The 12555-nt window shown below is 41.2% G+C and overlaps 1 protein-coding gene across 1 annotated transcript; it reads right to left on the bottom strand.

The window, feature by feature from the left end:
* Window positions 1–9090: 9090 nt before the first annotated feature.
* Window positions 9091–11715, bottom strand: LOC147896294 (sugar transport protein MST4-like). Its single transcript, XM_087382260.1, has 4 exons — window positions 11064–11715; window positions 10647–10978; window positions 9879–10505; window positions 9091–9585 (listed from the first exon to the last, which is right to left on the bottom strand). The coding sequence occupies exons 1-4, from the start codon at window positions 11200–11202 to the stop codon at window positions 9091–9093; spliced, it is 1593 nt and encodes a 530-aa protein (XP_087238386.1). The 5' UTR covers window positions 11203–11715.
* Between the last annotated feature and the right edge of the window lie 840 nt (window positions 11716–12555).

Below are 12555 nucleotides of genomic sequence, written 5' to 3'. Positions count from 1 at the left end.
CAAGCACAGTTAGGTGGTGAGAGCCACATAGGATGATTGAGAGAATCTAGGAGCAGATTGAGGAGATGATTGTGGAGCTCTGAGGTCATCAGTGATGTCAGTGAACTTGTATGAGGTGCCTACTTAAGGACCTCACTCTTCTTCATTCCATAAGCAAGTATTCTGATTTTGTGTCAACTCTACTCTTTCCTTTCAGTGTTCCAACATGGTATCAAAGCCATTTGATCCCCCTTGAGCCCATTTCTGCCACATCATCATCATCTTCTTCTTCTTCTTCACCATCTCTCCCTCTTCTCCCAAAAATTTGCTTGAGCTTGTTCTCCTTCAATCCTCAACCATTTCCCATGCCCTTTCCGCTGGAGATCCCTCTTGTTAGGGCGAATTTCGGGTTGCAAGCAATTGGAGAATAACCCGCTCTGCTGGTCGCCATTGCACGAACTTCGTCGAATCTTCTTCCTGCAAGTTCTCTGCGCTTGCTCTGTCTTTGTCTAATTCCTTCCAGGGCAAGCTTCTCCATCCTAGAGCTACCTTGTGCTGAAATCTGAGCAGCAATGGCTGCATATTGAAGGAGAAAACAGAGAAAAACCAGTCGACTTTGTTCAAGAAGGTGAAGGCGACCTGACGCATATTTTCACCTCTTCTTCCCAGAGGATCTACTGTGGTACACCAGCTTTCTTTTGCCTCAGAAATCCCCCTTTCTTTTGCTTTGAAGAGTGTGATATGAGCCCTCCAAGTTCAGCTCTCTAGTTTTGACAGTTTTGACATACTTTTGAAAATGATGCTACATAAAATGCTACTCTAGCATTTCTGGTCTTTTGAAGTTTTCAATAACTTCACTACAAGTGTTGCTTCAGTTTTGTTTTGACTTGCTAGACCTGGTTGTGATTGGAAAGTGTTTATTTCATCCACTCCTATGAAGCATGCAAAAGTAGCATCATTGTTTGAAAACTAGTCACTACTATTTGCTACATCAAGTGCCTATACTTTGGAAGTATTTCAGTTCTTTTTTCCTTGTAAGAGAGATAGACACTACCCAATACTTGGGTTAGAGCCTCTCATGGCTTGCTTATGCAAAATATGTGAAAAGCCAAAACATAAAGCAATGTCTTATTATGCTACAAAGGATGAAAATGCCAATCTGACTTCCTTGTTGAAGATTGCCAAAACAATGGTTGCCAAAAAGGAAGCAAATATAGAGATCTACACTCTCATGGCACTTTTATTTGACTCCAAGTACAAGAAAAAGATGAAGGTCAGACACCTAAGATATGCTTCTCTACACAACTATGGAGATGACAAGATAATTGTTCTCATGAAGGATATGACTTTCAGATCCACTTGTTCTATCATAGTACCATCTTATAAGGCACTAGACACTGCCCATGTGGTAAGACCTTGCCTTGACATGGATATTTTGCCTCCACAAGATGAGGCATCCCATGAAGATTATGCATTTTAAATCATCTCTATGTATGCTCCAGATCTCTCTTTTTATGTCAAGGTACTCAGCCTGGATAGTCCTCCAAAATGAATGAAAATAAATTATTGTGTGTTGTGTGTTTTGTAAACACCTCTGGTCACCTTATGATGTAGGCCATGTGTATGTTTTGTTCCATGGTACCTCTTGCAGACATTGTATGCATGTACATGCAAGGGAGATAACCATTGGAAAGTCTTTTTGTATCCCGTTTGTTTACCTTACACCCAAGGGAACCCTTGCTAGCATGAGAACCTAGCCATAGATTTATCCTTGACCACCATGAGATGGCATGAGAAACTATGAGACTAGATGTATCCTTGACATAGCCTGAGGCATTTCCTTGAGGGGGGGTTTGTTGGGATATCTCAAGGTGTATGCCTCAGGCACACCTTAAGTTTCTATGTGTGAGTGCTAGAGGCACAGTTAGGTGCCCACAAGCACAGTTAGGTGGTGAGAGCCACATAGGATGATTGAGAGAATCTAGGAGCAGATTGAGGAGATGATTGTGGAGCTCTGAGGGCATCAGTGATGTCAGTGAGCTTGTATGAGGTGCCTACTTAAGGACCTCACTCTTCTTCATTCCATAAGCAAGTATTCTGATTTTGTGTCAACTCTACTCTTTCCTTTCAGTGTTCCAACAGCTCCTTCAACCTTCTATGTATGTGTAGCTCCTTCTTTCCAGTCTCCACATCTATAACAGATTTTGTTTCTTTTATTTGCTGCTTCAGTGAGTCCTCATAAGCAGCCTTCCCTCTGGTGTTCTTTGAGTGTGTTACCTCAACAACCTTTACCTCATCAACCTTCAACTTCCTTGTAGGTGGAATTAGCAATATATCTCTCATTTTGATGTCCTGCCATTCCACAGGATGAACCAGCTTGTCATACCTCCATCTCACTCTGGACAAAGTGTTGAAGTCTTTGGCCATCAAAGTCACCCTGTGAGCATGGGCTGTTACAAGCATTGCATCCTCAAAATATTTCTCCAGGTAATCCTCTGCCATTTCCTGTAAGGAAAGAATGGCAGTTCTATTCCACCTGAACCCAAGGTTCCAACTGTCACAAATTTCTCTCACCAGTCTTTGAAAGGGTGCTTTGGGTATTGCAAAGCCTATAGCTTTCTGTTGCCTCCTTATCTCCCTTAGCACACCTGCACCCTTATTCAATCTTTTGGCCTTTTACTTGAGCAAGCTCATTGGCTTACCCTTCCTGCCATGTGCAGCTCTTCCCTTTGGAGGCACACTAAACTTCTTAGTACCTGCCCCAGCTGCTATTGCTGCAAGACCTGGTCCTTTGCCAACTTTCCTTGCAGTTGACTTGGTTCTTGCCATCACTCTAAAAAACTGCATACAAAGGATTGGAAAGAGATCACAGACATGGAGAACATGTTCTAACAAAGAAAAGGCAATCACAGGGGTGGAAGAAGCCAAATAGAGAAATTTGCAATAAAATGCGATATGAGCAGTTTGGAATTTCAAACAGGTCCACATCGCATTTTGCTGCAAATTTTTGAAATGACATGCTGGTGCGAGGAGAGTGGTTTATAATTCTCTAAACAGCCCATATCGCATTTTGCTGCAAATTCCTGTGTATTATTTGTTTCTCACTTCTACCTCATTAATTTGCTATCTTTAGCTCTGTGGAAATCTTCCTTGATGATGAGAAATGTTTTTGTTTTGGAACAGCTGGCTCCCAGGCCCCACCTTTCAAGAGGAAGCTGGACTTTTCTGCTGCTATTATTAGACCATAGCAATCACCAGGTGAGTCATGAGATGTCATGAAGGAATTATCTGGTGATATACAATGCATTCACTGATTGCATATGTCAGCATATAGAATTCATAGTATATAAGTTTTTGAACAGGCAAAAAGAAGAGGCTGGAGTAGAGTGCTGATTCTTCCATCAAAAAACAAATGGAACCAGAAGAGGACAATTCTCCAGATTTGCTCCTATTTGAGTTTCTTCACAAATGCAAGGCTCAGAGTAACTTCCATATATACCACAATATTTTCAACATGGAGTTCACAATGAGCTCTGTACTGGAGCAGCACAAAGATTTTCTTTCAGACTATTGGGATGCCTTCAAAGAACTGACAGAGGCAGGAAGAATTGTGGGAGGAGAAAAGGTTTTTGTGCACCTAAATCATATTGTCTCCAATGACAGGCTGAGGTACCATGTGAACAGAAGATTTGACAACCTGCCTGATCACTATAAATTCAACTGTACTTTGCACACCAGAAAGTGCAGAGTGCTGGAGGAGAGCATGGCATTTCTTATGTACATTGTCTTCAGTCAGGAGTCTTTGGATGAACAAGGGCAGGAAATAGAAGAAGAAGACACATCTGAAGCTTCTGAAAAGGAGGATGTTTCTTTGGTCACAGAAATGGCAGAGCAAGAAGAAGATATCAACCTTCAGGATGAGGGGCTGCAAGTGGCTGCTCTTGACCTTGTTCAACTGAGGACAAAAACTCTAAGGGGAGCAGAGCCAGTTGAAGATTTTGATGTTCAGAGCAGCAACTATGCAGTGCCCATGCTTCCAGGTTTGTTGATTGGTGGAAAGGATTATGTTTTCCTCCATGATATAGAGTGTATGTTTGATTTGAGGGAGGACTATGCCATTTCCCTTGTTGCCCAGGCTTCAAGGCTTGACAAGGAGGTTGGCATAGAGGATGACCATTCACTACTAGCTTTGGAAACAATGTTCGATCCTGTAGAGGCCCTTTCATTTTGTTTCAAAGAGGCTGAAAAGTTCCAAGAGCCAGATGAAGCTGCCTTCCAACTCACACAGGAAGCTATGAATCTCTTAGCACTATACACAGAAAAGCCTAAAGAAGAGGCTGGACAAGAAGGGAGAGGGATAAATCTTTGGAAAGATGAACTGCTTATTGCTGATGAAAATGAGAAGGTACTTCAAATCATATACTTTGACTTCTGCTTAACTTTGTTTTTGTAGGTTGTGTATTGTCTCACTCCAATCCTTTGATATGTTGCTACAAATTGAGGATGACACATTCCTCCAGAGATCAAGTGGAAGCAGGCAGGTTGGGTTTCACAAAATGTCAGGCCTAGCTCATTATATTCATGATCTAGGCAGTGCCAAGATCTTGATTTACCATAGGCAGTTGAGCAACAATGGAGAAGCCATTGTTTACTTCCTAAAATGTTTGTCCAGGGCTTTAGGTGGACATGTTCTTTCATGGCAAAAGGAAAAGATCATTTTGATAGAGAGGTTGTCTGCCATAGATATATTTGGAGATTATGTGAATAAGCAGGCCTCTAGGGCCGCTTACTTTTTGTCTTCTTACACTTCTTATGCATTAGCATGTGGTGTTAAGGAGCCCAAATATCTGGAGGGCTATGGAAAACACCAGCTCGTAAGGTTTCGAGAGCCACCCATGATTGCATCAGGCCACACAGTCCAAGAAGAGGAACAGGTGGAGAGAGCTGAAGAAAAGGATAAAGAGACAGTCGACATCAAGCCAATAAAGAAGAAAAAGACTCCAATCAAGATCAAAAAGAGAGTTCCGATCGGCAGGCCCTGGGAGAAATAGGATTTAGTCATCGAATATAGCACAAACATTATATTAAATTTGAACTGATTTGTATAAAGTCTTTGATATCTAGTATGATCTTGTATAAATGATTAATAAGTTGATGATGAAATGATTTGTACTTTTACATAGAGTGGTGTCGTTAAATATTAAATGAACAATATATTGAAATTGTAAACAAATTGTATTAAGTTCAGATCATATGTTTCACATTGAAATACTTTTCATGCATAACACCAAGAGTCACTTGTTCCACTAAAAAAATTTCTATTGAATGAGTTTGAAAACATGTGGACATAACACCAATAAGTTACAAATGAGTCCTATTCATGTTTACTTGTCCATTTATCGTTTCTAAATATCTTCGATTCCCTCCATTGTCTATGTCTCTCTACTGCAATTGAATTGTCTAGAGCTTGTCTTCGTCTTTGCTTTTGGGCTAGAAGAAAAGCAAGCTTGATTTTGGAGCTAGCAACTTTTCTTTTAGCATGCAGCCTCTGTAGTATGCCTCGGTAAAACCATTGGAAGACTTCCTTCAGACTATTCGCCTTCTGACTCCCTCCATAGTGTTGTGTGTGTCTAAAAAATGCATTACGTGCCATGTAGTGAGACTTCTCCATGCCTTGGGTAGACTAAATAGCTGGGCATCCATACTTTTTTACAAAATAGGGAAGGTGGTTGTATATGATATGCTGTAAGACATAAGAATGCATAGTAAGTAATTAAAAAAAAGAGGATCACACTTAAGTAAAAGAAAAATACATAACCTTACCATGTAGTGAGTTATATTGCAGGCTGTCCACGCGTCTTTCATTGACTTTCCAAAATGTTTAATTGCCTCCTCAAAGTTCTTGTAATCACTCTTTGTCCATGTTACTTTGTCACAGAACATGAAGAGTTGATCAAGAGACCTCCACACCTCTGCCTTCCTATTTCGTGCTTCCCCATCTGCCTCATGATCTTTTATAGCATTATGGACTTGCTTCCACAATCCATAATTAATCTTTGAAACTGCTCTACCTTGCCTTACTTGCTTACTGTGTTTGGGTCGAGACAAGAATCTTCTTGCCTTAACACCACCAATAGAGGGCTTGATTGGTACCTCCTTGCCATTGGTAGACTTTTTTAAATCCTTTGTGATTTGAACATCTCCTCCATGCAGACCTATATCGGATAACACTTTTTCCAATGCTTGAAGAGCATCCTTTCTATTTTTTTCGGGACGGAGTTTCCAAGCAAATCCAATATATAAAAATACCAATTTCTCAATAATTCGACATAGACCATGCAATGTGCAGATGTGAACATTACATAGTGGAATGTCCAGAATGGCCTTGAAGTCAGGGTCAACTTTATCTCTATTAGGTGCTCTCTTCCACCATTTTGAATCCATTACTTGAGCTGATTCTTTACAGTAAAGACAAGGAGACTTTGAGTTGCCTCCTTTACTAATGTTATACATGCACTTAAGTGTTTTAAGATCCCCGGCCATGTGCCACTCTACTTGAAAATCACCTTTTCCTGCAACATGGAGATTCTCGCCTTGCACTTGTCTTTTGATTATTCTTGGTATTTCCGTGTGGTGAAACACCCAATCTAGTGTTTCATGGTCTTCGGTCTTCACCTGCGAGATTATAGAAAACAAAAGTATTACTATATCAGATTTGAAAACAATGACCAAAATCAAGTATAAAACAACCCATGATCATACCTGGAACGAGCCTAACCACCATATGTGTTTCTCTGACTGCACACTAAAATACTTCGAACTCGCTTCAGTCAATGATGTATCAATTGCTTCATTCATCAATGTAATAGTAACTCTTTCCATTTTCTTTTCCTTTACAACCTCACACTCATCCAGTTTGATAACAAATTTCAAAATGCCTTTGCACTCCTCAAATGTTATTCCATAAAACTCGACCATTCTTTTTTGAAGTTGTTGCAGATCTAAAAATATATTATTCCAAGGATCATACACAGTGGTTCCTTTAACACCATGAAATATTTCTTCAATATGGATATATTGCCCAATAAATTCATCTATACTTTCATTCAAATGACCTCTTATCCTCCACACGGTTGCTGGATTTGGCAGTAAAACTCGTTTAATCCTTTGATCTTTCAAAGTTGAGGATATCGCATGGAAAATCGAACTATATCCCTTCCTGCTAACTCCACTAACATTAAGAGCCTCTTGGATTATAGTGCCATCAACTTGATTATTGGATACAAAGTCCTCTATAACATTGCGTTTGACTGTTTTGTATTTTTTTTCCTCAATCAAACCTTTTGCTACACCGTAAGAAAGCAATCCTTTCATTTGTTTAACAGGAAGAAGGTTCGGGTCCATATTTTCTTTTGTAGGCTCCAATAATTTCCTATAGTAACAACACAATATGACTATATTATTCAGCACCTCCATTCTTATTTTGCGACAATCAATGAAATAGATATAGTCTAGAAGAGAGCCTTTTTGAGTATACAAAATGATAAATTTCAATCTAACCTTGCTTCCTGAATTCGTCGCTTGCATCCACCAGTCCCAGCCTTCAAATTTGCAATGTTTTTAATCTTCCTGCTACGTAGTCTGTCTCCAAGCACGGTTCTCTTCTTTCTTGCTCTTGTCAACTCTTTTTTACTCTTTGAATGCTCCTCAATTTCATTCTGCAATTGCTGCTCCAATTTTGCACGAATGGCTATCTCCTCCATCTTGGCCCCCTTTTCTTGTAGGTACATCATTTTATACGTTTCCACAAATGCAGACTGCGCTGAAATATAACCAAGAAGTCCATTTTGTCCATCGCCGGCAAACCTCAGTAATGTGGTGGGATTGACAAATGGAGGTGTAGAGTTTTTTACTTGACATTTTGGATATATGCTTCCATCGCACCATAAGTCAATATGTTGAAGCCCTTCTCTTCTCATATTTTCCCGCTGTTGAGCATTCAGCACCGTATCCTTTCGTCTTTTTTGTGCTGGAGCATATTGTTCTTCTAAGTCGATGTGAAGATGGTGTAATCGCTTCTTCTCAGATAGTGACTCACTAGTATCGGCCATTTTTTGTGCTTCTCAGGTTGCGAAGTTTGTTTTTCAATCTCATAGTCGTTTTGTAACATGAATCGTGGAAGTGTGGCGGTATCCATGTGAATATTTTGAAAACTTGCAATCACTAAGTTCAGTGATGGACTCTTTATGAAAGGCCTGCACATTTCGGCCAAAGAGATGCGGAATCTTTGGTAAACAAAAAAAAATCTAAGAGGATATTTAATACAAAATCGTGTTAGTCAGACAAAAGATTATCTTATTCCTTTTTGAATTGACAGTTCTGTAGTCCTTACTGACAATTCTGAGCCACGTTTCCGTATTTTACTATTTTTGAGGTCTTTTAGGAGAGAAATAAATCAAAAAATAGTGAATTTCTTACAGGGCCCCAAAATGAGTTCCCTTTTTCCCTAATGCCTCGAGTCCACATTGTTGCAATCCATGTCTTAAAGTTGTGGTAGTGCAATGGTTTGCAGACGGCCATAGCTTGATGATGTCGTTGGAGTGATGTATGTTGCATTATACCAATACACATTCTTCATTCACAAGGAGGTCAACTTCTGAATCACAAAGAACTTGCCTATAAATGATTCAACTGGTTCCCACTCCTCAAAGTCCGAAGGGAAAACACCTACCACCATGAATAAGAGCTCTTGGAACCAAACACAAAATTTCAAAATGGACTCATTACACTTACAGGTGAAAAAGGTACATAGATAGTAAGGCTCATAGTGTGATGGTATCCTAGATTGATTAAATGATGGACGAAGCCACATATCTTTTCCCATGTAAACATTTTGCGAGTCATCCTTTGTTTCCAAACTTGAACTTCAAGATGCGCCCTTTCCACTCATGCAAGATGTCACCTCTCTTGCTCTTGGGAAGCTTATGTGGACCTTTGGTCAATCCTTTCATCACTATCCAGTCATTTAAGCTATAGGTCCAAGGGATCAGGAAAGAAGGATAGATGGTAGTATACGAAGATTCATTCAATAGATGTTATGAGCCTTTCTTTTTAATTAAACCGGAGAACAACCCTATAAAGCCACTTCATCCCATTCTTCATCTCCACTTCTGATATTGCAGCTTCGGTGTCCGAGATGCTTGGCACAATTCGCTTCCAGAACCAATGTTGCCTCCACACCACGTCCATCTCTTCTATGGGGATGTTCTTCGTTTCTGGAATGAAGAAGAGAGCGAAGATGCCCATGATCACCACCCACCCGGCGAAGAAGAGGAAGATACCATACTTCATGTGGCAGAGCATTGACAGGAAAGATTGGGCGATTATGAAGGTGAAGAGCATGTTGACGCACACCGTGATGCTCTGGCCGGCTGATCGAGTCTCCATTGGGAAGATCTCGCTTGGAATAAGCCAGCCTAAAGGCCCCCACGACCAAGCGAAGGCCGAGACGAAAACGCACACCATCAGAACTACAACGATGGCCGATCCATGCGGCAGCGTGTTGCTGTGCTGAAGCCCGATTCCCAAAAGAATGGCAATTGCAACCTGCAATTCATCATCACAGGCACAATTTTATCAGTTTCTCAATTTTGAAAACTGATGAATCTGCAACTTACAGGTGCAGTGTTTTTCTGTTCCACTAGACAAATTTATTAAACAATATTAATTTGGCAACATGTACAGAATCACAGATGCAAGATTAGTTTCTTTCGAGTATGACAATTCATCGATTCAGATGCAAATTCAAGATTTTTGCGCGTCGACCAACGAACAAATGCATCGTGTAATTAGTTCAGTTCATCGGAACGTGAAACCGCAGCTTAGATCTACGTGCATACCTGGGATAAAAACATTTGCACGCAAGCTTCCAGTAGCAGCACTCTGCGTCCAATCTTGTCCACCGAGTATATTGAAACAAGTGTGGACACCACGTTGACGGCTCCTGTGATGACAGAAGAGTACAGCGATGCATCGTTCTTGAATCCAAGGGTTTCAAAGAGAACCGGGGCGTAAAACATAATGGCATTGATGCCCGTGAATTGTTGGAAGATCTGGAGAGCAATTGTTATCACCAACTGAGGCCTATTCCTGGGTTCAAGAAGGTTTCTAAAGGGATGTTGCACTGCGTTTGCCATTTTGCTTGCTTCCACAAGGTCTTCGAATTCTGCATTGATGTTTTCTGTCCCTCTAATCTTTTTTAATATGACTTTGGCCTCATCCATTTTGCCTCTCTCCACCAAACTGTTAGGTGTCTCGACGATCACCAGGCTGCCAAGAGTCAGGCACAAAGCAGGGATAGCTGCCACGCCTAATGAAACACGCCAACCCGAATGATTCATTTTGGAAGTTCCATAGTTCACAAGGTTTGCGAACAAAATGCCAATCGTAATATTGAGCTGAAAAAGAATGTTCAAACCACCACGCAGTTGAACTGGTGCTATTTCTGACAAGAAGAGCGGTACAGCCTGCGAAGAATAGATAGATAAGCACTCTGGATGAGAGGAAATAATGGGTGAGAGATTCAATGAGCGGTGAAAGGAGGATTAGAACTCCAGAAAAGGCACAGAATTCGGGTGGGAGACGGACCGTCGCGAATTAGAAATTACCTGATTAGCAAATCCAACACCGCATCCGAGCATGATCCTGCCGATAATCAGCATGGCGAGATCTTGCGCTGCGCCATTGAAGATGACTCCCAAATCGAAGAATAGGCCTGCAATCAGCATGGTCGTTTTGCGCCCAAATTTTCTTGTAACCACTGAAGCGAAGAAGGTTGCGATAAGAGCTGCCAGATACAGAGAAGAAGTGAACAACTGTAGCGTTTGGCTGTCGAATTGGCAATAGGCGCCAGAACTCGTGTTCGCGGCGAGCCTCTCCTTCTTGGCGAGCACAGACGGGAAGAACTTGGCCAAGAAATGACTCATGGAAGTGACTCCACCTGCGGATAGATGTCGAAGAGGTCAGGTCATCGGCCATCAACGCAAGTTTATGAATGGAAGCATCAGAGGGAAGGAAGGACAAACCTGAAATTCCAACGTCGTAGCCAAACATGAGTCCACCGCTAGAGGCGATGATACAGGTGAGGATTACATAGATCGTGATCTTTCCATCATACTGAGCCGCTCGGGCACCTGCGGGGCCTGTGAATGCTCCTCCAGCCATGGCGTCAAACTGGCGATCTGTCGATGAGAAGGGTTCTTATGTACTAGCTCAACAGTCGGTAGAAAAGCAAGCGTCGGAAATTAAAGCAGCAAAGCTTCGTTGCTTTCCTCCGACTGAAATCGGTTCTGCATGAAGCTAGGAAAGCAAATTTACTTTCCGACGAAAGACTTCAGTTCTTGGAGCCTTCTATCCGAGAAAGATCAGTAAGGATGAAGCTAGGAAAGCTCATGAACTAAGTTGTTGCAGCTTTCTATCCGAGTCAGGATGAGACAGCTAGGAAAGCTCATAAACGAGGTTGTTGCTTTCTCTCCTACAGGGATGAAGCTAGGAAAGCTGATTTTTGCAGGAAAAAACCAGTTCTGCATGGATGTAGAGAACGTTTCACATGTGCGCTGAGAAAGAATGCAACGAGGGGCTAGCAGTTCAGTAGTGAGCAGACTGTAGGAGCAGCTTTTTAATAAGAAGGGAGGAGCTAAATGTCGATCGCGTAATCCGTGAGGCATTTGGAAGAAGAAACGTGCGAGATCGAAGAGTACCAAGAAATTCAAACTGGGCGATACAAGTCAAGTCAAAAGCAGGAAGAAGAGAGGCGTTGTGCTGCGTTGGGGAGTTAGGACAGTGACGCATGGACGGACTGATTGATGGATAGTTTAAGGAGATTCCGCAGAATGCAGCGATGAGCGGTGATGAACAGGAGAAACAAGATGACGAACTTTGCAACTCCAGCCTATTATACGGAGACTCGAGAGAGTACCACCCACGAGACCAACTGTGATCGATATATTTTATACACAGACGGATCAACAGCAATATCGATGAACCTAACGTCCAAATATTTCGTCTATATACGCATTCACACACACACATACATATATACATATATTAAATTTTATATATATTATATAAATGTATAAATATCTCTCGCTCCCCTCTCTCTCTCTCTCTCAATAATACACTAACAGACTTCTATTTAAACTTGAATTATATTTTGTCAAGGTAGCGAAGAAATAGCCTGGAAAGAAAGGCTATGTTCAAAGAAACCCAAGGAGATGAGAAAAACACTCCTTATTCCATTCTCATTCTACTATTTTCTAGGCTAATCACCATCCACCTTCAAAGGGCTCTCTAGTCATTTTTAAAAAAAGATAAATAGCAAGTGAGTACAAGTACTCGTGAGCACTGCCTTCAAGTTGGTTCTGTCAAAGGAAAACAATTGTCAAGATGAATAAATGATTAATTTGCAACACATGTGATGGAAGCCGTGTATAGGAAAGTTCGAATGATTTGCAAACTCCGTATGTGTGTGTGTGTGTGTATGTGTGTGTGTGTGTGTGAGAGAGAGAAAGAGAGAGA

The sequence above is a fragment of the Dipteris shenzhenensis genome, chromosome 12 (assembly GCF_047967505.1).
Source record: "Dipteris shenzhenensis isolate YYH24624 ecotype China chromosome 12, Dip_SZ_1.0, whole genome shotgun sequence".
Lineage (NCBI taxonomy): Eukaryota > Viridiplantae > Streptophyta > Polypodiopsida > Gleicheniales > Dipteridaceae > Dipteris > Dipteris shenzhenensis.
The sequence above is the reverse complement of the archived record's forward strand: the minus strand, read 5'-3'. Positions and strand labels throughout refer to the sequence as shown.